The sequence below is a fragment of the Vulpes vulpes genome, chromosome 11 (genome assembly GCF_048418805.1).
Source record: "Vulpes vulpes isolate BD-2025 chromosome 11, VulVul3, whole genome shotgun sequence".
NCBI classification, from domain to species: domain Eukaryota; kingdom Metazoa; phylum Chordata; class Mammalia; order Carnivora; family Canidae; genus Vulpes; species Vulpes vulpes.
Genome location: NC_132790.1, coordinates 27,366,641 through 27,392,260, shown reverse-complemented (window position 1 = coordinate 27,392,260; position 25,620 = coordinate 27,366,641). Strand labels below are relative to the sequence as shown.

The following is a 25,620-nucleotide window of genomic DNA, read 5'->3' as shown; positions in this document are numbered from 1 at the left end:
AATAGTAGAGTCCATCATTGAAATATTTCTTGAACAGTAGTGTCTCTTGTCAAAATATATACACTCTCTCTTCCTTTCACACTGCCAATCTGTTTCGATTTTAATTACGGAAGGCTTAGATTAGTGTAATAACTCCCTAACAGTTTTCTATCCACAACTCTTCAAAGAGATCTTTCTTTTTTTTTTTTTTATTTTTATTTATTTATTTTTTTTTATTATTTATTTATGATAGTCATACAGAGAGAGAGAGAGGCAGAGACATAGGCAGAGGGAGAAGCAGGCTCCATGCACTGGGAGCCTGATGTGGGATTCGATCCCGGGTCTCCAGGATCGCGCCCTGGGCCAAAGGCAGGCACCAAACCGCTGCGCCACCCAGGGATCCCAAAGAGATCTTTCTAAAATATATGTCTAACCTTCATTTTGTAGTATAGTCATCAATATGGTCCCTTCCACTTTTTGTTTTGAGAAGTTTGCTTAAGTTATTTTAATAGATCTCTAGACCTTTCAACAAAACTTCCTTTATGACTAGGTCATTCTTTACCTCTCCGGCCTCTCCTATGGACTCTTACTTAAATATATCTTTAGTTTTAACTTTACTAGAATTACCTACAATTCTCTAAACTACTTCCATGTTTCTGTAGAAACTATTCCCTCTATCTGCAAAGTCTCACCCTCTCCCCTGAAGTATCCATCAGGTATTTTTCTGAACTCAGCCTAAGTGTCATCTCCTTAAAGTGGTGTTGACTTTCAGATACTCACTTTCTGTTCTCCTATAACACCTTTGAAATATCTCTGTCGTATACTTATCATATCTGTCTTTATGTTCCTAACATCTTACACGGTGCTGGGTTTTTTGTAGGTGTTCCATAAATGATGAAGGCTTGACGAAGGTGCACATGCACACACACACTCAATGTCCTTCCTATTGCCTTCACCTGCCTTCTGATCTCTTCTTATTTCTATGTTGAATGATCTAAGTGCAAATGAACTTTTTGTAAATGTCATGCCTAGCTTTCTGGAAGTGAAGAAAAAATGATGGCAAGAAAATTCTGTCAGGTGGCTTATTTCTGCCTATCTATATCTTCCACTGGAAAAGAGAGAGGTTAAAATATGATAGCTTACTTTCCCCACAATCCAATTAAGACGTTACTAGAATAAATCATTACCAATACACGGAAACAGAATCATTCTGAAAAGAAAATCTGAGCTTTATTCAGGACCCATATTTGTCCTCCCCACCGCCAAGTTGTTTGCTTTCACATGCTGCATATAATGTCAATAGCTAAAAGTAAAGAGACTTTAATAGCATAAACCCCAGGGAAAAACTGTCCTTGGGTTCAGAAATTTTTGAAAGGCAGGTATTTATAATTTTTAAGGAAGTCTGTTTAGGAATTTTTGTCAGATGGCTATAAAAAAAATCAGAACATATATACAGGCTAATAAAGTTAAAACTCTGCCATCGTTTCAATGAATTATAAAATCAGTAAGGTAATTTTTCAATTTATGACCTTATGATGTAAGAGAAGAAAATTGTTACATAATGCTTAATATCGTTTTTATAATTTCAAATAGAAATCTATGATCTTTTAATAGAAACTAAAGCCCCAATTTAGATATACTATGTGATTCTTTTTTTATGAGAAAAGAGCACAATACTGACCAAAAAGAAGGTAATTAAACAGAACTAGATACATAGTTTATCTTACTCAGATTTATGACAAAACGACAATAAGAAATGATCATAATTGATAGAAACTTCCTATAAAACATTTATTTTGGCAAGAAAGGATCAAAACTTTCTATTTACTGAAATTACCAAGAAGGATTTTTTTTTCCCTAAATCAAGCAATGAAATCTGACATAGCTGACTTCTACACACTACATCACTAAAACAATGTGCTTGCTTTTGCTCATGCTTACCAAAAGTAATTGAAGATCTTTAAAACGGAAGGTCCCACCACATGGCTTTCTAGTTAATAAACAAAATCTACAGATAGAATCACACTTAGGGTCAGAGAATCTTTCTCTCTCTCTCTTTGTACCTTCATTGCTGAGAAACACATTGTCGGCAACAAACTTGGAAAAATAAAGAGATTCATAAAAAAGGTAAACAGATTCCCCTTTTTGCCAATCCTATCATTCTGAGATAACTAGAATATTAGAGTTTAAGAAATTTCAACTGTATAATTCAAAATGTTTTCTTTGTGAAAAGGAGATTGGATCAAAAAGGTTGAATGACTTGTCTAGGGAGAAATTGAGAGAATGGCAGATCTTTAATTCAGATCTCTTAATTAGTTAATATGTGACCAAATCAAAGACATTTTTGAGAAAAAAACACTTTACCCATCCTGTAATAAAAAGGAATATAAAAAAAAAAAAAAAGGAATATAGCAGAACAAAGTTCTTCATCTAGTAGTCCAGAGGCCAAATGGATAACTAGCAAACCATCAGTAAATTTACCTGTTGGACACACAATACAGAAAGCAACAATATTTTGTTTAGTAGAAATAAGACAGGTGTTGGAGTCAGAGAAACCTAAATTGAATTTGGATCTGTTATTAGTTGTGAGAAATGTCTCTGAGGCCCAATTTTTCTTATTTGGAACAAAGGGGTAAAAGTTGTTCTCTTAGGACTATTTTAAGAACTAAATGATACACCATTAGTAAAATATCTAGCATGTTATGGGATTTCAATAAAAGCTACCCACTTTTTAGGATTTATGTAGGATTTAAATGAATGTATTTTACAAGGTTTTAGTGACAAAAGCATAGAATATAGAGATAAAAGGTCTAGGCCCATATCCCAGCTTTGCTCTTACCTATTCATACCTGGCCAAGTCACACATAAAATGAAGATAACAATATTTGCCATACCTAGCTCTTAGGGATACTTTAAAGATCAAATATGACAATCTCTGTACAAGCACTAACTATAAAGTACTACATATATGTTATTACTATCAAGAAAACTAACTGCATTAAAAAAAAATAACTTCTTCCTACAAAGCCTAGAGAACTGCGCTTTTATAAATTGTATCGCTCCCCAGGTACCACTGAAGAGTTCTTAGATTTTATCAACATTTATAAAATTGTTTAGATTATAACCTAAACACTTTTTCTTAAGACCAACATTTCATTCCATTTTTTAAACCAAATTTCAAGCAAACTAATTTAGATAGAGTGTTGCTTCTCAAATATTCAGGGGTTAAATTAAGGCAACAGACCCTGTAAACCAACATATAATTAATTAATGGAAAGGTTATTGGTTTGAGACACTAATGAGGGGAAATCTGTTTTTTATTAACATCATAAGTTAAACTACTAATATCTGCCAACAATGAAAATGCATACATTAATAAACATTAATACTGAAGAGATCAGTTCATGGCCCAGCTGGAAGTTGCTGTAGACAAGTTGAACACCACTGCCTTTGAGGTATGGGAAGGGGAAATGTGTATGTATGGAGTAATGAGGCCCCTCAGACTATGTGGCCACTCAGCAAGTCAGCAGCATGGATAAAAATGATCTTTTTGCCTCCTTCCAATAAATCATCCTGCTGCAATAAATTTTTATAAACAAAAATATAAAATATATGATAGGCACCTCGTTTCTTCTAATTATTTACACAAATTAATCCCTATGGCACTATTATAAGCTGCTATCCTCACTGCACATGTGTAAAAAGATGCAAAGTAATTCTTTTATGATCATTCAGAAGAATCAGTAGCAAAGATTAAATGTTACTGACTTTTTATAATAACTAATATTACTGACTTTGTATCTCAGCTCTTGGGCCGAGAACCAAGTGCCTAGATAAACACCAAGTTCCAAAGAGAAGTCATAATATGTAAGACACCATTAGAGATATTCATATTAGTAAATCATTTCACATATGATTAGCAAACATGCTAAATCAAAACTACAGGCACAGGTAACAAATACATTTTTCGCCTTCATGTTACCAATACCAGTGACTCAGGGGCTTCTAAATATTTTAGCCTGACTCAAGATTCATTAAATAGTACGTTGCATGTAAGTATACAAGAAAACTGTTCAACACAAATTTTCTTTCAACTGACAAGAATAAGTATGTTTCTGGTTACCTCGCACAATCACTATGAAGAACAAGGGTCCCTAACAAGTAAAAAAGATCTACCGGTACACCAAGATCTGGTTATCTGTGTCCAGCTACCCCTTCTTTCCAACCACTGCCCCCAGTGCTGACCACCACAGTTTATAGAGATACACAATGGCAGAACATTTGCAGCCAACAGCAACATTCTTTCTTCTGCTTTCATTTGAGACCAACATGTTGTTCCTAACCTTCCAAAAGTTCTAATAGTTCAGGAAAATACTAAATTACATGCATCTCAAAAGTACATATAAGACTTGGGGGAAAGCTCTTGCAGTAAAGAGTCAGTGTTAAAAAATTAGTAATTCTGACCTATCCTGGCAAATATATATTTAACTTTGGGCATTACCATCCTTTCTTTTCATGATAAAATGGAGAAATAAGAATGTGCTAATTCCAGGGCACCTGGGCAGCTCAGCTGGTCAAGCATCTGCCTTCAGCTCAGATCATGATCCCAGGGTCCTAGGATGGAGGCACCCTGCTAAGCAGAGAGCCTGCTTCTCTATCTCCCTTTGCCTGCTGCCCCTTTCCCCTGGCTTGTGCTTGTTCACACACACACTCTGTCAAATAAACAAAATCTTAAAAAAAACAAAAACAAAAAGAAAGTGTTAATTCTGACTTGACTCTCAGAATTAAAACACCAGAACAGATATCTACAAAATCCTATAATCTTCCTTTTTTGCAGAGTTAGGCACCAGTAACCCTGAACAGTTTCCCCTATAACTTGCTGTGTGGCCGTGGGCATGTCATTTAACCTCTTTGGGATGCAGTTTCCTCATCTGTAAATTGAATAATAATATATATTTATTTTTAGGAGGATAATGAGAATACCCTTAATTCATAGGAAAATGGGTAAAAACCAAAGAAGAATAAAAAACAAGATACTGCCTCACAGTAATGAGTATTCTATAAATATGTGCAATTTTTGTTATACTCGGTCTTTTAAATGGCATAGAAATCACCTGTTTACAGGCTGATAATAGACTTCCTGGGATTTCATTCTATCGTTATAAGAAGAAAAAACACAATTGGAAACATAATGGGAGAACTGCATCTCCTTATCTTTTTACCACATGCTATTAATAATATACATTCCACAGGCTTTGCCACATCATACCTCTAGTAAAATGTAGTATCATACAGTGAATGGGAGTTTAGGAATCAACAGATTTTAATCCCAACATTATCTGTCACTAGCTGTGTGAACTTAAGAAAGATATTTAATGTCTCTGACCCTGACCTATAGTTTCCTCAACTGTAAAATGTCAATAATAATAGTACTTACCTCACAGAATTATTGTGGTGATGATATCTATATAGTGGTAAGTATGGTAACTGATACATTGTTTTTGGTAACTGATACATTATAACTATTAATATTATTACTTCTCTTTTCAGGAAATGGCAAACACCCTGAAGCCCTCTCATACCCTATACTGTTCTCACTTTTTAAACTGATGATCATAAAAAAAAAAATATGTGCAGAAATACAAGCTACAGGTAGCAGGCAATTTAGGTATAATAAAAATTCCAAAGTACCATAAGAAATATGTCTATTCACAGAAGAGGAGACCTCTTAAAGCAGGTCTTGAATATACACAACTATCTAGTTATTTGGAGTTATTCAACAGAGACTCTATGAAATGGACTTTGCTCACAATGTCTCATGACGACCTTAAGTGGTTTTATCCCATTAGATTCTCATGTCTAAAAATCAATATTTAAGCTGTGTAGCAGTGCAGATAGCTTTAACAATCACTGCCGAACAATATATAGTGTTTTTTTCTATAGTGTTTCACATGAGTATCAGTTTCCCCAAATGAATGCTAAGCTAGAAGCTACAGAAGTCTTCATTCTTTAGTAATGATGCCAATGACATTAGACTGATAACCATGAATATGACTCATTCATTCAATAAATATTTATTTAATGCTTACTGCATCCCAGGCACTGTACCATGCCCAAAGAATAGAAGAGTACTTAACAAAGTACATGGGTAATGTCTTCCCTAGAGATCTTAGTCTAAAGGAGAGGATAAACCAATAATTACAGTGCTATAATGGAAAAACACAGGATGCTATGGAAGCACATAGTAGTACATCTAACCAAGGGGGTAGAGGTAGGAGGAGAAGGTAAAGGGGAGGCCATGAAAAATTTCCTGGAGAACATTTAAACAGAGACTTAAATGCAGGCAAGACAGACTAAAGTATATATAAGAAACTAAAAGAAGTTCTTTATAGCTGAAGCATTCTGATTAAGGTGGTTCATAGGAGGCCTTTGTAAATCATGCTGAGTCAGGATGTAATGTAGGAACTTACACATATAATAAAAATCATTATCACTTTAAAACAATTAATTGTATTTCTGTATATCAGTGAAAAGTAGAAGATAAAATTTAAACATATTTACAATAGTATCATAAAACATCAAAAAATAGAAATATATTCAATGAATCATGGGAAGCATCCACATACTAACAATTAGTTTATTTCAGTAACGTTTTATAAAGGAGATTTAATAAACAAAGGCATATACCAATTACTTGGATTGGAAGAATCAGTAAAGATTTTCATTATCCCTACATATATATGGATAAGCAATTTCCATATTCCTACCATATATCTACATTTAATATATGTAGTACCAATAAAATAGTAGCCAGATTTTCTTTTCTGTGTAGAAATTCATATGAAAATGCAAAAGGACAAGAATAAGCTGGTTATTGGTCATGTGAATGGCCACAGACTCTACTTATATGAAATGTCCAAAACAGGCCAGCCATTAAAAAAAAAAAAAAAAAAAAAGATTCCATCCTTGCCAAGATGAAGAAAGGTGATCTTGAAAAAGAACTAAGTGGAAGAACTTTAACAGATAGAAGACCAATTATAATACAAGAGAAATTAAAACAGTGCAATATTGGCAAAGGAATAGGTAGATAGATCCATGGAACAGAAGGTGCTGTAACAGACACATTAGTACATGGCCACCAGTTTATGACAAAAATGAACCTGCAGCATAAGGGAGAAAGGTTTTCAATAAATAGTACTGGGTCAATTGACTTTTTGTAGGAAAAAAAGGAATTTTATCTGATATCATATACAAAAAAATCAAATCCTGATGAACTGCAAATATAAATATAAAAAATAAAATAGGGGCGCCTGGGTGGCTCAGTGGTTGGGCATCTGCTTTTGGCTCAGGTTGCGATCCTGGGGTCCTGGGATCGAGTCCCACACTGGGCTCCTTGTAGGGAGGCTGCTTCTCCCTCTGCCTATGTCTCTGCCTCTCTGTGTGTCTCTCATGAATGAGTAAATAAAATCCTTAAAAAAAAAAATAGTAAATGCTTAAAAAACAGAGTAAAACCTTTATGATATTAAAATCAGCAAATATTTCCTAAATAGGACATAAACAATCCTAAGTATAAAAGGAAAGACTGAAAAAATGGAACTTCTGTTCATTTAAAGGCAACATTAAAGAATCAACTAGCAAGCCACAGAATGGGAGAATACATTTTTAAATGTATATTTCAAACAAAGAACCTTATCTATAAAATATATAGAGAGCCTGTCCAAAAAGAAAAAAGAAGAAAAAAGAAAGGCCAAGGGGGAGGGCATATTGTATAGCAGGAAGACTCCAACAGGTACTTCACAGAAGAGTGTATCTCATTCAGCAAGAAACATGAAATAGCATTCAACTTCATTAGTTTTCAGGGATATCAAAATTTAAACTGTGAGGAGATACTACAACATACCCCTAGAAAGGCTAAAATACAAAAGACAGAAAAGTACCAAGTGCTGACAAGGATACAGGACAAAAGATCTAATACACTGGTGGGTGGAAGAGATAAACTGGGCATAAGTGCTTTGGAAAACTTTTAGACACAATTTACTAAGGCTGAAGATATGCCTATCTTGTGACTATATAATTCTGCTTCTAAGTTTATATCCAACAGAAATGCATGAAAAAAAGTCTTCTTAAAGCATGTATGAGACAGTTCATGGAAGTATTATCTAATAGTTCTGAACTAGAAATTACCAAAAGCCAAAATGAATAAAGTCATAATTATATTTGCATAATGGAATATTATCGGCAGTAAGAATGAACTAAGACTAAATTATATGCAGGTTAGGATGAAACTTACAAACAAAATGTTGAACAGAAGCCAGCACATAAAATGTACATATTACATGATCTTACCTGCATAAAGCTCAAGATGAAGCAAAACCAATTTTGGTCTAATAAGTCAAGGTAATGGTTAGTCTGGCTGGAGATGTCCTAAACAGAAAGGAAGCCCAGCTTCTGAGATTCTGGGCTCCTTGTAATGCTCTGTTTCCCAGTAGAGATGCTGCTCATGTAAGTGTGCTCATTTTGAAATACAGTATGTGTGTGCGTTTGTACACTTTTTTTGTATGTATCACCTTCAAAATACTTCCAAAAGCTTTTTTTTTTTTAAGATTTTATTTATTTATTCATGGGACACACACACACACACACACACACACACACACACACACAGAGAGAGAGAGAGGCAGAGACACAGGCAGAGGGAGAAGCAGGCTCTATGCAGGAAGCCTGATGCGGGACTCAGTCCCGGGAATCCAGGATCACACCCTGGGCAGAAAGCAGGCGCTAAACCACTGAGCCACCCAGGCATCCCCCCAAAAGCTTTTTAAAATTGTATCAGCATATTTGTACAAAGATGACTATGTGAGCCTACCAAGAAGAAAAAAGAAAGACTGAATGTAAGGGTTAGGTTGTTTCTATGGTATTTTTACTCACCTTTGTCCTGTAATGCAATTTGTTGCTTATGCAGTAATGCCACCTCTCGTCCCAAAGCTTTCTTCTGTCTTTCCAGTTCATTTCGAAGCACCAAAATTTTTAATTGCAAGCACTCAGTTTGTTTTCTCTAAATAATTTAAAAGCACAGGTAAATTTATGAATATAAAAGTCATGACTAGGAACAATTATACATTTACAGTATTTCCAAATGAATAATGGCTTAAAGCAATTTAATATTCATCTAATTTATAGATCTCTTGAGTAACTTAATTATCAACACCTGCCATTTTAATGGAAAGACTATAGATAAAAGCGAAGAATAAACCTGGAGTCTGGGGACAGGTCTTTCTAAGAACAACAACAAAAAAAAAAAAAAAAAAAAAAAAAATACTACAAAATATCTCAGGCCTTTTTCCTGAGATCACAATACAATTAAGACAAGAAATAAATTTTTAGAAATGGAGTTCTCAAAAACTCAATCATAGAGATACCACAGGATCCACCAATTCTATTGCTTAGGTATACACCCAAGAGAACCGAAAACATGTCCATACAGAAACCTGAATATGAACTTTCATAGCAGCATTATTTATAATAGCCAAATGGTGGATTCAATCCAAATGCCCATCGTCTGATGAACATGAAAAAAAGGTGGTACATCCATACAATAGAATATTATCTGGCAATAAAAGAAACGAAGTACTGATGAATGTTATAACATGGTTGAGCCTTGAAAACAATATACTGGGGTGCCTGGGTGGCTCAGTCAGTTACGTGTCTGCCTTTAGCTCAGGTCATAATCTCAGGATGCTGGGATCTAGCCTGGGTCAAGTCCCCACTCAGCAGAGTCTACTTCTCCTTCTTCCTCTGCTTCTCCCCCTTCTTGTGCTCTTTCTTTCACACTCTCTCTCAAATAAATAAAACCTTAGAAAGAAAGAAAGAAAGAAAGAAAGAAAGAAAGAAAGAAAGAAAGAAAGAAAGAAAGAAAACACTATGCTAAATGAAAGAAGCCAGTTTAAAAAGGCCACGAACTCCATTTATATAAAATGTCTATATTAGGCAAATCCATAGAAACAAAAAATTTCCATCTCTGCCAAACTGAACCAAGGTGCTCTAATATCCCACAGATTTCAGAGAAAGTTAAGCAGGGACCTGGGGCTTTCCCCCCTCTAGGTGGTAACCAATCATATCAGTGGATATCACAGGGGGAGCCTAGACTTACAGCAATAATGAGATAATCCTTTCCTCCCTGCTGGAGGAGGGAGGCTTGGTGGAAAGCGAGAACTTTCCTTACCATATAGTGTTGATGAAGCCACCCTATTCAGCATGCTATCAGTGGAGGCCATGTGGGGAACAATATCAAAGTACTTGTATACCTCGCAGCAGGTCATTAGTAGTGAAGGCCTAACGGAGAGCTGGAACTCCCAGTCCTGGTCCAAAGTAAGAAGGCCCCATTTTCCAACACACCTGCTACTTGGGTGTCAATGGAAGCTGCTTGAGGAACCTGGACTTTTAAGCCCACCTGGCAGTAATGAGATAGCATCTTTCCCTCCCCTATTAGAGAAAGAGGTATCAGAAAAAGCCAGATAAAACAGGTTTAAATAAGATCCAGAGGCTCACAATATCCAAAATGTACACGTTTCAATAAAAAATTACTCATACCAAGAAATAGAAAGATGTCAAAGTAAATGAAAAAGGATAATTAATACCAGTATCAATACTGAGATGACAGACATGTTACAATTATCTGACAAAGACCTGGGAGCAACTATCATAAAAGTGCTTCAATAACAATTTAGAACATCCTTAAAACAAACGAAAAAATAGAACATCTTGGTAAAGAAACAAAGTCTCAGTCAAGAAACTGAAGATATAAAAATAAAATCAAACAGAAGTTTTACAAATGAAAATATCTGGAATAAAAGACTTAGTGAATGAGCTCAATAGCAGAATGTAGGAGACAGAGAAAAAAATCTTTAAGCTGGAAAATAAAATAGAAAGTACCTAAACTAAATAAGACAGAGAAAATAGGCTGTAAAATAACAAAGCCTCAGGATGTGTGGAACTGTATCAAAAGATCTAATATTTGTATTATCAAGTACAGGGAAGGAAAGGAAGAATAAAGCAGAAGTGAATAAGTGCTCATAGAAATAATGATGAAAAACTTCCCAAATTAGGTAGAGGAAATACATCTACAGATTCAAGAAGTTAGTGAACCCCAAAGAGAATAAATTAAATGGAGAAAATTACAAAATAAATAAAAACAAAAGCTGGGTTTTTGAAAAGGCCAATAACTTTGATAAAATCTAGCCAGGCTAAACCAAGAAAACAAGAGAAGATAGCAATTACTAATATGAGGAATGAAAAAGGAGCCATCAAAACTGATCCCATGGACATCAGAAGAATAATTAAAGAATACTATAAACAACTCTATGGCTACAAATTTGGCAACTTAGATGAAAGGGACTAATTCCTTGAAAGACAATCTACTAAAACTCATGCTAGGAAATAATCTGAAAGGGCTTATATATGAAATAATTAAATCAATAAATAACAGCATTTTAAAATAGAAAAGTACAGGCCCAGATGGTTTCACTGGTGAATTTTACCAAACATATAAATAAATAATACTATTCTTTTAACACTCTTCCAAAATATTAAAGAAATTCCTAACTCATTTTAGGAGGTCAGCATCACTCTAACACCAAAATCAAACTAAGACATCACTAGAAAGGAAAATTATAAACCAATCTCTCATAAACACAGATGCAAATTCATCAACAAAATAGTAGCAAATCAAATCCAACAATGTATAAGAAGAATTATACACTATAGCCAAAGGAACTTATTCAACATATGCAAAGCAGGTTGAACATTCGGTAATCAATGAAATTCACATCAGCCATGCTAAAAAAGAAAAGTCATATAATCATATCAATACATGCTTAAAGAGCATATAACAAAATTCAACATTGATTTATGATAAAAACTCTCAGCAAACTAAGAATAAAGGAAAACTTTCTCAACTTTGAAGAATATTTGCCAGAAAACGTACAGCTAACATCACAGAGATCTTCCACAACTTGATGGGGTTAGTCCTAATAACCCCATCATAAGTTAAAAATATTTTAAGTTAAAAAAATATTTTAAGTTAAAAAAATAAGTTGAAATACATTTAATACATTTAACCTACTAAACACCACAGCTTAGCCTCGCCTACCTTAAGTGTTCTCAGATCATATACAATAATCTACAGTTAGGTAAAATCATGTAATACAAAACCTATTCTATAATAAAGTGTTAAATATGTCATGTAATTTATTTTATTTTATTTTTTTGAATATTTTTTTAATTAATTTTTATTGGTGTTCAATTTACCAACATAAAGAAAAACACCCAGTGCTCATCCCGTCAAGTGTCCACCTCAGTGCCCGTCACCCATTCCCCTCCAAACCTGCCCTCCTCCCCTTCCACCACCCCTAGTTCGTTTCCCCGAGTTAGGAGTCTTTATGTTCTGTCTCCCTTCCTGATATTTCCCAACATTTCTTTTCCCTTCCTTTATATTCCCTTTCACTATTATTCATATTCCCCTAATGAATGAGAACATACACTGTTTGTCCTACTCCGATTGACTTATTTCACTCAGCATAATACCCTCCAGTTCCATCCACGTTGAAGCAAATGGTGGGTATCTGTCGTTTCTAATGGCTGAGTAATATTCCATTGTATACATAAACCACATCTTCTTTATCCATTCATCTTTCGATGGACACCGAGGCTCCTTCCACAGTTTGGCTATTGTGGACATTGCTGCTACAAACATCGGGGTGCAGGTGTCCCGACGTTTCATTGCATCTGAATCTTTGGGGTAAATCCCCAACAGTGCAATTGCTGGGTCGTAGGGCAGGTCTATTTTTAACTCTTTGAGGAACCTCCACACAGTTTTCCAGAGTGGCTGCACCAGTCCAAATTCCCACCAACACTGTAAGAGGGTTCCCTTTTCTCCGCATCCTCTCCAACATTTGTGGTTTCCTGCCTTGTTAATTTTCCCCATTCTCACTGGTGTGAGGTGGTATCTCATTGTGGTTTTGATTTGTATTTCCCTGATGGCAAGTGATGCAGAGCATTTTCTCATGTGCATGTTGGCCATGTCCATGTCTTCTTCTGTGAGATTTCTGTTCATGTCTTTTGCCCATTTCATGATTGGATTGTTTGTTTCTTTGGTGTTGAGTTTAATAAGTTCTTTATAGATTTTGGAAACTAGCCCTTTATCTGATATGTCATTTGCAAATATCTTCTCCCATTCTGTAGGTTGTCTTTTAGTTTTGTTGACTGTATCCTTTGCTGTGCAAAAGCTTCTTATCTTGATGAAGTCCCAATAGTTCATTTTTGCTTTTGTTTCTTTTGCCTTTGTGGATGTATCTTGCAAGAAGTTACTGTGGCCGAGTTCAAAGAGGGTGTTGCCTGTGTTCTCTTCTATGATTTTGATGGACTCTTGTCTCACATTTAGATCTCTCATCCATTTTGAGTTTATCTTTGTGTATGGTGAAAGAGAGTGGTCCAGTTTCATTCTTCTGCATGTGGATGTCCAATTTTCCCAACACCATTTATTGAAGAGACTGTCTTTCTTCCAATGGATAGTCTTTCCTCCTTTATCGAATATTAGATGACCATAAAGTTCAGGGTCCACTTCTGGGTTCTCTATTCTGTTCCATTGATCTATGTGTCTGTTTTTGTGCCAGTACCACACTGTCTTGATGACCACAGCTTTGTACTACAACCTGAAATCTGGTATTGTGATGCCCCCAGCTATGGTTTTCTTTTTTAAAATTCCCCTGGCTATTCGGGGTCTTTTCTGATTCCACACAAATCTTAAAATAATTTGTTCTAACTCTCTGAAGAAAGTCCATGGTATTTTGATAGGGATTGCATTAAACGTGTAAATTGCCCTGGGTAACATTGACATTTTTACAATATTAATTCTGCCAATCCATGAGCATGGAATATTTTTCCATCTCTTTGTGTCTTCCTCAATTTCTTTCAGAAGTGTTCTATAGTTTTTAGGGTATAGATCTTTTACCTCTTTGGTTAGGTTTATTCCTAGGTATCTTATGCTTTTGGGTGCAATTGTAAATGGGATTGACTCCTTAATTTCTCTTTCTTCAGTCTCATTGTTAGTGTATAGAAATGCCATTGATTTCTGGGCATTGATTTTGTATCCTGCCACGCTACCAAATTGCTGTATGAGTTCTAGCAATCTTGGGGTGGAGCCTTTTGGGTTTTCTATGTAGAGTATCATGTCATCGGCGAAGAGGGAGAGTTTGACTTCTTCTTTGCCAATTTGAATGCCTTTAATGTCTTTTTGTTGTCTGATTGCTGAGGCGAGGACTTCCAGAACGATGTTGAACAGCAGTGGTGAGAGTGGACATCCCTGTCTTGTTCCTGATCTTAGGGGAAAGGCTCCCAGTGCTTCCCCATTGAGAATGATATTTGCTGTGGGCTTTTCGTAAATGGCTTTTAAGATGTCAAGGAAAGTTCCCTCTATCCCAACACTCTGAAGAGTTTTGATCAGGAATGGATGCTGTATTTTGTCAAATGCTTTCTCTGCATCTAATGAGAGTATCATATGGTTCTTGGTTTTTCTCTTGCTGATATGATGAATCACATTGATGGTTTTACGAGTGTTGAACCAGCCTTGTGTCCCGGGGATAAATCCTACTTGGTCATGGTGAATAATTTTCTTAATGTGTTGTTGGATCCTATTGGCTAGTATCTTGTTGAGAATTTTTGCATCCATGTTCATCAGGGATATTGGTCTGTAATTCTCCTTTTTGGTGGGGTCTTTGTCTGGTTTCAGAATTAAGGTGATGCTGGTCTCATAGAACGAATTTGGAAGTACTCCATCTCTTTCTATGTTTCCAAACAGCTTTAGTAGAATAGGTATGATTTCTTCTTTAAACGTTTGATAGAATTCCCCTGGGAAGCCATCTGGCCCTGGACTCTTGTGTCTTGGGAGGTTTTTGATGACTGCTTCAATTTCCTCCCTGGTTATTGGCCTGTTCAGGTTTTCTATTTCTTCCTGCTCCAGTTTTGGTAGTTTGTGGCTTTCCATGAATGCGTCCATTTCTTCTAGATTTCCTAATTTATTGGCGTACAGCTGTTCATAATATGTTTTTAAAATCGTTTGTATTTCCTTGGTGTTGGTAGTGATCTCTCCTTTCTCATTCATGATTTTATTAATTTGAGTCTTCTCTCTCTTCTTTTTAATAAGGTTGGCTAATGGTTTATCTATCTTATTAATTCTTTCAAAGAACCAACTCCTGGTTCTGTTGATCTGTTCCACGGTTCTTTTGGTCTCGATATCATTGAGTTCTGCTCGAATTTTAATTAACTGTCTTCTTCTGCTGGGGGTGGGGTCTATTTGTTGCTTTTTCTCTAGTTTCTTTATGTGTAAGGTGAGCTTTTGAATTTGAGATCTTTCCAGTTTTTGAATGGATGCTTGTATTGCGATGTATTTCCCCCTCAGGACTGCTTGTGCTGCATCCCAAAGATTTTGAACGGTTGTATCTTCATTCTCATTAGTTTCCATGAATCTTCTCAATTCTTCCTTAATTTCCTGGTTGACCTTTTCATCTTTTAGCAGGATGGTCCTTAACCTCCACGTGTTTGTGGTCCTTCCAAACTTCTTGTTGTGATTAAGTTCTAATTTCAAGGCATTATGGTCTGAGAATATACAGGGGATTATCCCGATCTTTTGGTATCAGTTCAGACCCGATTTGTGACCCAGTATGTGGTCTATTCTGGAAAAAGTTCCATGTGCACTTGAGAAGAATGTGTATTCAGTTGAGTTTGGATGTAAAGTTCTGTAGATATCTGTGAAATCCATCTGGTCTAGTGTATCATTTAAAGCTCTCGTTTCTTTGGATATGTTGTGCTTAGAAGACCTATCTAGTATAGAGAGAGCTAGATTGAAGTCACCAAGTATAAGTGTATTATTATCAAAGTATTTCTTCAGTTTGGTTATTAATTGGTTTAAATACTTGGCAGCTCCCACATTCGGGGCATATATATTGAGGATTATTAAGTCCTCTTGTTGGATAGATCCTTTGAGTATGAGATAGTGTCCCTCTTCATCTCTCACCATAGTCTTCGGGGTAAATTTTAATTTATCTGATATAAGGATGGCTACCCCTGCTTTCTTTTGAGGACCATTTGAATGGTAAATGGTTCTCCAACCTTTTATTTTCAAGTTGTAGGTGTCCTTCTGTCTGAAATGAGTCTCTTGTAGACAGCAAATACATGGGTCCTGCTTTTTTATCCAGTCTGAAACCCTGCGCCTTTTGATGGGGTCATCAAGCCCGTTCACGTTCAGAGTTACTATTGATAGATATGAGTTTAGTGTCATCATATCTATTCAGTCCTTGTTTTTGTGGATTGTTCCACTGAACTTCTTCTTAAAGGGGAATTTTAAGGGTCCCCCTTAAAATTTCTTGCAGAGCTGGTTTGGAAGTCACATATTCTTTCAGTTCCTGCCTGTCTTGGAAGCTCTTTATCTCTCCTTCCATTTTGAATGAAAGCCTTGCTGGATAAAGTATTCTTGGTTGCATGTTCTTTTCATTTAGGACCCTGAATATATCCTGCCAGCCCTTTCTGGCCTGCCAGGTCTCTGTGGAGAGGTCTGCTGTTACCCTAATATTCCTCCCCATAAAAGTCAGGGACTTTTTTTCTCTTGCTGCTTTAAGGATCTTCTCCTTATCTTTGGAATTTGCAAGCTTCACTATTAAATGTCGAGGTGTTGAACGGTTTTTGTTGATTTTAGGGGGGGGATCTCTCTATTTCCTGGATCTGAATGCCTGTTTCCCTTCCCAGATTAGGAAAGTTTTCAGCTAGGATTTGTTCAAATACATATTCTGGCCCTCTGTCCCTTTCCGCACTCTCAGGAACCCCAATTAAATGTAGGTTTTTCTTCCTCAGGCTGTCATTTATTTCCCTTAATCTATCCTCATGATCTTTTAATTGCTTGTCTCTTTTTTCCTCAGTTTCCCTCTTTGCCATCAACTTGTCTTCTATGTCACTCACTCGTTCTTCCACCTCGTTAACCCTCGTCGTTAGGACTTCTAGCTTGGATTGCATCTCATTTAATTGATTTTTAATTTCTGCCTGATTGGATCTAAATTCTGCAGTCATGAAGTCTCTTGAGTCCTTTATGGTTTTTTCTAGAGCCACCAGTAGCTGTAAAATAGTGCTTCTGAATTGGCTTTCTGACATTGAATTGTAATCCATATTTTGTAACTCTGTGGGAGAGAGGGCTGTTTCTGATTCTTTTTTTTGAGGTGAGGTTTTCCTTCTAGTCATTTTCCTCAGTGCAGAGTGGCCAAAAACAAGTTGTATTGGGAAAAGGAGAAAAAGAGAGAGAAGGAAAGAAAAGAAAAAAAGAAGAAAGAGAAAAGAAAAAAAGGGGGAAAAAGAGAAGAAAAAGAGAAAGAAAAAGAAAGGAGAAAAAAGAAAAAAAAAGGGTGGTGTGGGGGAAGCAATCAGAAATCAAGAAGAAAGAAAGAAAAAAAAGCACAAAACAAAACAAAAACAAAACAAAAAACAAAAACAAAAACAAAAAAACACGGGGGAGTATCTTCCGATTCTGTATACTCTAAGTCCCTTGACTTCCCCTGGAACTGGTCCGTGTCGCTGGTCTTCTGGGGGAGGGGCCTGCTGTGCTGATTCTCAGGTGTTAGCACTTGGGGGAGCTGCTCTGCCCCTGCCTGGTGCAGGGCTCAGTGGGGGTTGTTTACCCCGTGAGGCCCCTGGAGGAAGCCACAGTGGCGGGGGCAGCTCTGGGACCCCGGAGTCAGCTCCCGCAGTAGCTCCGGGGCTCTCCGTCTGCAGGGCCTGGGGGCTCCCGGGCGGGGCCGCTGATCTGCTCAGTTCCAGGCAGGAGCGTCCTTGCTGTCCTGGGCCCTCCCGGCCTCTGCCTGTCCCTGGGGGAGGCCGGACCCTGGGCTGTGTCCCGGCGCCCTGTGCTCCGGGGCCTGCGCTGTTGGATTCGCTCCCGCCCCGCAGCCCCCTCCGCGGAGCCGCCGCCCGAGCCCCTCCGAGCTGCTCCGGGTCCCACCGAGCACTGCAGCCCTTAGGGAGCTCGGCGCATCTCCCCGGGCGCAGTTCCTCTGTTACTGTCCCAGGGAGCCTGAGGGCATCCCCGCCTTTCTGGGGATCCTGCTCTAACTCCCTGCGAGCCCCTTTCCGCCGGGAAGGTTGGTGCAGCTCCTGCTCCTCCGGGACGGGGCTCTCCTGTCCTGGGGACACTCGCCCCGGCCTCAGCCCGGCTCCTCGCGGGGCCCCTCCCCCTTGGAGGCCTTTTGTTTCTTTATTTCTTTTTTCCCGTCTTCCTACCTTGATAGAAGCGCGAACTCTTCTCTCTGTAGCGTTCCAGTTGGTCTCTCTTTAAATCTCAGGCCGAATTTGTAGATTTTCAGGATGATTGGATGGTTTTCTAGGTAATTTGTTGAGGACAGGTGACTCGGAGACCCTACTCCTCCGCCATCTTGCCCCCCCCCCCCCATGTAATTTATTAAATACTGTACTTAAAGAGAAACAAGGATGGTTGCATGGGTACACAATGCTTGTAAGTGTATCAGTTGTTTACTCTAATGATTATATGGCTGGCTGACTGACATTTGCGGTTTGTTACCCGTGCCAGACATTGTATCATATACTGCTAGCCTGGAGAAAAAAATCAAAATCCAAAATTTGAAGTATAATTTCTAGTGAATGCCTATCACTTTCATACCTTCATAAAGTCAAATCTTACATCAGGGATCATCCATACTTAATTATAGGAAACCAGACACTTTCTCCCTACATTAGAGAACAAGGCAAGGATGTCCCCTTTCACCACACTATCATACATCTACTAAAAATCCTAACTATGCAGTACAACAAGAAAAGGAAATAAAGGCATACAGACTGGGAAAAAAAGAAATAAAATCATCTTTGTTTACAGATGATTTGATCACCTATGTAGAAAATCTCAAAGAATCAACCCCCACCCCCACCCCCCCAAAAAAACAAAACTCAAAGCCTCCTGGAAGTAAAAAATGATTATAGCAAGGTTGCACAATCCAGGGTTAATACACAAAAGTCCATATTTTTCTTATGTAACAGCAAGGAATAATTAGAATATGAAATGTAAAACACAACATTACATTAGAAATTTAAAAAAATGACATATTGAGGTATAAGTCTAACAAAATATGTATAAGACTAAAATGAAGAAAACTGGAAAACTGATGAAAAAAATCAAAGGAAAGCCAAATAAATGAATGTTCATATTCATGGACAGGGAGACAATATTATTAAGAGTTCAATTTTTCCCAACTTGATCTATAGATCCAGTGAAATCCCAGCAAATTATTTTGTATACCAACAAACTGATTCTCAAGTTTATATGGAAAGGCAAATAAACCAGAATAGCTCAATACTGAAAAAGAACAAAGTTAGAAGACTGACACTATCTAATGCTAAAACTTACCATAAAGCTACAATAATCAAGACAGTGTGACATGGACACAGAATAGACCAATAAATGCACAGAACAGAATAGATGACCTGGAAACACATACAAGCACAAATACAGTCAACTGATTTTTGTCAAAGGAACAAAAGCAATTCAAAGGAAAAAGGATAGCCTTTACACCAAATGGTGCTATAACCATTGGACAGCCACATACAAACAAAAGAAAATGAAACAGAACATTTAGATATAGACCTTACACCTTTCAGAAAAATTAACTCAAAATGGACCACAGAACTAATGTAAAATAAAAAAATTATCATATCTGGGGTACCTGGGTGGTTCAATAGGTTAAGTATCCGACTCCTGATTTTGATTTAGGTCATGATCTCAGGGTTGTGGGATCGAGCCCCGTGACAGGCTCTGCACTCAGTCCAGAGTCTGCTTGTCCCTCTCTCTCTGCTTCTCCCCCACCCCCAGTCAAATCATGAATAAAATTTTTTTAAATTATCATACCAATTCTAGAAGATAACACTAGAAAATTTAGAGGACTTTACATACAAATCAAATACATGATTATGAAAGAAGAAACTAAGGTGGCCTTCCGTAAAATTAAAACTTCTGCTCTGTAAAAACCACTATTAAAAGAATGAAAAGCTACAAACTGGATGACAATACTTAAAAATGACCTATTTAATAAAAGAATCATATCCAAAATACACACAAAAACTCTAAAAGCCCAACAACAATAAGTAAATAAACAACCCAATTTTAAAATCTCATCAAAGGCCAATACACATATGAAAAGATGCTCAACACCATGTCATAAAGAAACTGCAAACTACAACAGTGAAATGCCATATATATATATATATATATATATGTATATATATATATTAATATCCAAAATACTGACAATACTAAGTGCTGGCAAGGATGTGGACCAATAGGAATTGTTGTTTCTTGTTGGTGGCAGTGCAAAACCGTATAGGCACTTTAAAAGATGGTCTGGCAGTTTCTTACAAAACTAAACACAGGCTTACTATATGATCCAGGAATCATGCTCCAGGATATTTACTTGTTGAGCTGAAAATTCATGTCCACACAAAAATCTACACATGAATGTTTTATAGCAGCTTTACTAATAATTATTTGACATATGCAAGGCAGGTTGCAAAACTTGGAAGCAACCAAGATGCACTTCAATAGTTCAATAGTTAAACAAACTGTAGCATATATACAATGGAGTACTGTTCAGCAACAAAAATAAATGAGCTATCAAGCTATGAAAAGTCATGGAGGAACCTTAGTTGCATCCTGCTAAGTAAAAGAAGTCAACCTGAAAAGGCTACATACTATTTGATTCCAACTACATGACATTCCTGGAAAAGGTAAAACTATGGAGACAGTAAAAAGATCAGTGGTGCCAGGGGTCCCTAAGAGAGGGGGAAAAGGATGGTAGATTCATCCTAGAGGATTTCTAGGCCAGTGAAATTACACTGCATGATACTGCAATGGTGGATACATGACACTGTGCATTTGTCAAAACCTAGAGAACTAGGGATCCCTGGGTGGCTCAGCAGTTTGGTGCCTGCCTGCCTTCGGAGTCCTGGGATTGAGTTGGGCTCCCTGCATGGAGCCTGCTTCTCCCTCTGCCTGTGTCTCTGCCCCTCTCTCTCTCTCTCTCTCTCTCTCTGTGTATGTGTGTCTCTCATGAATAAATAAATAAATAATCTTAAAAAAAACCTGCACTGGGCTCCCTGCATGGAGCCTGCTTCTCCCTCTGCCTGTGTCTCTGCCCCCCCCCCCCCTCTCTCTGTGTGTGTGTGTGTCTCTCATGAATAAATAAATAAATAATCTTTAAAAAAACCCTAAGAACTGTACAACACAGAGCAAGCCCTAACAGAAACTACAGACGTAAGTTAATAATATTGTATGAATATTGATTCAACAATTGTAACAAATGTACCATTCTGATAATAAGATGTTAACAATAAAAGAAACTAGGAGAAGAGGGGAAATACTTTCTGTACAATTTTTCTGTAAACCTAAAACTATTCTAAAAAATAAAGCTTATTTCTTAAATGACAGAGCCATACTTCAAAAAGTCAATTTTACTGAATGTTCATTTAATAAAACAAATCCCAGACACATTCTATTAGAGATAAAATTAAGTTTGCTAAATAAGTTTGTTAACTTATCTTTCCATTAAAATACTTCCTACTTAATTAAACCCATGAAACCAGAATCAAAACTTTACTCAGACTCCCTTTTAATCCAAATGTCTTTGGAGGCCAGAATTTGCCTCCAGATAAAATCTGAAATCTGCCCCCACAACAAACATATACAGGTGCTTGCACACGTTTACATTCACCCACAATTACTGTGCTATGAATGTGTGTGTCCTTCTCTCCTGGTCTTTATCAATAGTGTCAGTAATATACTTTATATGATTTTCCATGACATGCATCTTAACCAAACTAGTAATATTTGGCTGTACCTAATAAATTCTTGTCTCCTTCCTAAGACATACACTAATTAAAACTGTAATGAGAAAAGAAACCTTTTCATTAAATAAATTAAATAGGTTTACCAAGCTGATAAACTTCAAAAGATGAAAATCAGCATCTCTATTTGATTCACATATAATGAAGAAGCAAAGACACTCAGTGGGATGAGTAATGGTATAACTTTGTTGAAGCAAAGGGCATGGAAAATGACTTGGCAGTTGTGTCGAAAGTAGAGCTATCGTTTCTCACCCCAAATGCTTTCTTCCTCATCACTGAAATACTGATTCTAAACAGATGGCATGATCATCTGTTAAAGACATTCAAGCCAAGAAAACAAGCTGAAAAGCTTATTTCCAATCATCATTATTATATTTGACTGGAAAACCCTATGAAATATAAAACATTCCTACACAATTTTTCTTGAACAAAGCAAATATTTATGAAGGGCATCCTACGTGCTTCTAAAGAGGTTGGGTCTAATGGTGATAAAAGCCATCTTGCCCTGTCAACCCACTGTAAAAACAAAGACCAAAGGCCATGAGGTTGTTTATCATTAAAGAAAAAGGAACCAAGAAACAATTTGGGTTTCTTGGTGTGATCATGGCACACTATGGCGTTTTTACATCACTGAGAAAAAACATATGCAAATTTTTAGGAAGTAATCTTTTCCCACAAAGAAGTGTTCCATTTTCATTTTCTCCACAAAATACGCAAACTGAATTCTAAACTAAATTTTTTGTAGGGAAAAAGCCCCTTCAAAAAGGGGAAAACAACTTTTCACAGAATACAGATATGCCTACTTAGAGGGTTGATCTGCTCTATTCCAAGGTACATGCTCAGATTGGGAAGCATTTTCTAGAATCAAAGAATCAAGTGTACAAGTTAATCTAAATACTAAACTGATACAGGAAGGCATGTTTACGGTGTGTTTGGTCCATGTGCAGAAACTGGCCCACTTGCAGAAATTTATCAAGTCATTCAAAACCAGCATAGCTGGCTCTAATTTTTGATGAGTAAACAAACCTGCCCAAGTGGGATCTGGTTTAGCTTCCTTTCTAATGCACTGACCACAAGTGCTCAAAGACCTTAATGTTTCATAAGTATCTTCTAATGGGTTTCCGTGTTCTATTTATCTGTTTACTCCTAGTTAATATCACATGTGCATCTCCAATGGATCACTTTTAATTGGATTTTGGTGTTTTTATGCAACATGTATCTGCTTTGAAAATCACAGCAAATTCATCTATTTGCAAGCACACACATTCTTATTTTGGGGTCTTTACAAAGACAATGATGGGCAACGTTAAAGACTCATTTCAGAATGACAGACTAATTTGTAAATGACATACTAAAGGAAACAATTTTCTTTAGATCACATTAGAGCTAAAAAGTCTTAGACAAAATTTTCTCAAAGCATGGTCCAGGAAACCATGAGAATTTCTGAGGCCATTTTAGAGTCTGTGAGATCAAAAATATTTTCATATTACTACTAAGCTGCTATCTCATTTTTTCACTCTTATTTTCTTATAACTGTATAGCAGAGCTTTCCAGAATTTCTAAGATTTGTGGTATCACAACAGATTTATTGCAGAAATAAATGTGAGAATCCATCTGTCTCTTATTAACCTAGGCATCATCAACAGATATATGCTAAGTTCTTTGAGGTCTTAATAATTTTTAAGAGTATAAAGGAGTCTTGAGACCAAAAAGTTTGAGAATGGTGGCTTAGGGCACATTTATCTATATTGGTTTTCCCACAAAACCTGGAAATAATTAGCAATTTGGGAAAAAAAGTTTTAGAACTATGGCAGTTGTCCTATGAGAACAAATTTGCTTTTAAATGTCATGCATAGGTTCTTTCTATTGCACTTACATCTTCTCAATCACTAAGAAAGGGAAAATATTTTCTTAGGAAATACTTAATCTAATCCAGTAATATCAGAGACTCAGTGGCAATATAAGGCCTAGAACCCAGGACCAGCCAGGAAGATAAAGGAAAAGATATAAAATAATAAAACATACAAGTTCTACTTCCACTGTGTGAGAATAAGCACCTAACAAATTGGTCCTCTCATAAATAATAGCTATAGATTCTATATACAAAAAGCTACTACTTGATGATTCTGGAAATTGATCAGTGACAGGTAAATTTTGGAGACTCTGGACCTGCTGCAAGCAACCAACACACAGAGTGAAATTTCCCTTTTTCTGTAGTGTTGTCCTGAAGGTGGCTGCAGTAAAACTCCAATGAAAGACAACTAGCTTTCTGGCCAGAGGAACAAGGGGAAAGAGATCACACAATCGAGGCCACCAGAACAGAAGAAGGCAGAAAATGGACATCCCAGATTCTGTTTATAAATATTTTTTTTTAATATTTTATTTATTCAGGAGAGAGAGAGAGAGAGAGAGAGAGAGAGGCAGAGACACAGGCAGAGGAAGAAGCAGGCCCCACGCAGGAAGCCCAACGCGGGACTTGATCCCAGGTCTCCAGGACCACGCCCTGGGCAGAAGGCAGGCGCCAAACTGCTGAGCCATCCAGGGATCCCCTCAGATTCTGTTTAAATTCAATATGAGTCTATGAATCCTCAACCACACATGTATGAGGCATACAGAAAGCAGCTGTGCCTGAGGGTAAAAGTATTGAACTGAATGAAATCTGAGCCAAGGTCCACTGCAGGCAGAGCAGTTCCAGCCTAAACAAGTTAACTACCTACTAAAATGAAAACATCAATACTCTTCAGAATAAAGTAACAAAATCCAGAGAGTCCACAAAATCTCGTTCACATTGTCCAGGATACTATGCAGTATTACTCAATATATGATATGAAGAGCCAGGAAAATGTGACTCACTCTCTAGGGAAAAGACAACCAATATATGCCAATCACAAGATAACCCAGATGTTAGAATTATCATATAAAGTCACTATTACAAATATGGTGTAAGAAGAAGTAAAATATTCTTATAAAGAATAAAAAGATGAAATCTCAGTCAAGTATCAGAAAAAGTAAAATATTCTCATAATGAATAAAAAGATATGAAATCTCAGCACAGCACTAGAAAATATTAAAAGCAGAGACTTCTGCTTTTGGTCAAGATGGAACAGGAAAAAGGAACGCTGCTCAACTAATTTTACCAGGTTACCATAATTCTAATACCAACTGATAAAGTAATTTAAAACATTGTATTATAATATCTCTAACAAATATGCACAAACTCCTTAAATTATTTCCAGATCAAATCCAGCAAGATACAAAAAAAAAAAAAAAAGTATATATTGTAACAAATTCAGGTTTATTCCAGAAACATAATGTTAAACATCTGAAATTAAATTTTGGAGAATCAGGGAGAAAAACCACGATTATTTCAATAGATGCAGAAAAAGCATTTGACAAAATTCAACATCTCAGAAAGTAGGAACAAGAGGTAATTTCCTAACACCAATAAAGAGTGTTACTACCATTATACTTAATTAAGAAAGGATGAATCATTTATCCCCACAATCAGGAACAAAGAAATGATTTCACTGCATCACTTTGATTGTATATAAGTTCTAGCTATTGAAATAAGTCAGAGAAATTAAATAAAGCACACAAGACAGTCCAAGTTTGCAGGTATGATTGTTTACACAGAAAATCCCAATGAATATACAAAATAAGTATGATTTTAAAAAGTTAATAGAACAAGACTGCAAGATA

General features: G+C 36.7%; 1 protein-coding gene across 3 annotated transcripts in view; it reads right to left on the bottom strand.

Moving 5' to 3' along the window:
* The window catches only part of UVRAG (UV radiation resistance associated), a 318,383-nt gene that overhangs the window by 148,149 nt on the left and 144,614 nt on the right, over positions 1-25,620 (bottom strand). For all 3 annotated transcript variants that reach the window (XR_011995135.1, XM_026010452.2, XM_072725950.1), the window contains one exon: positions 8,908-9,034. Coding sequence is in view for 2 of the 3 variants with exons in the window: in XM_026010452.2 (XP_025866237.2) it covers positions 8,908-9,034 (127 nt within the window). In the remaining variant the exon portion in view is untranslated. The remainder of the gene's footprint in view (positions 1-8,907; positions 9,035-25,620) is intronic.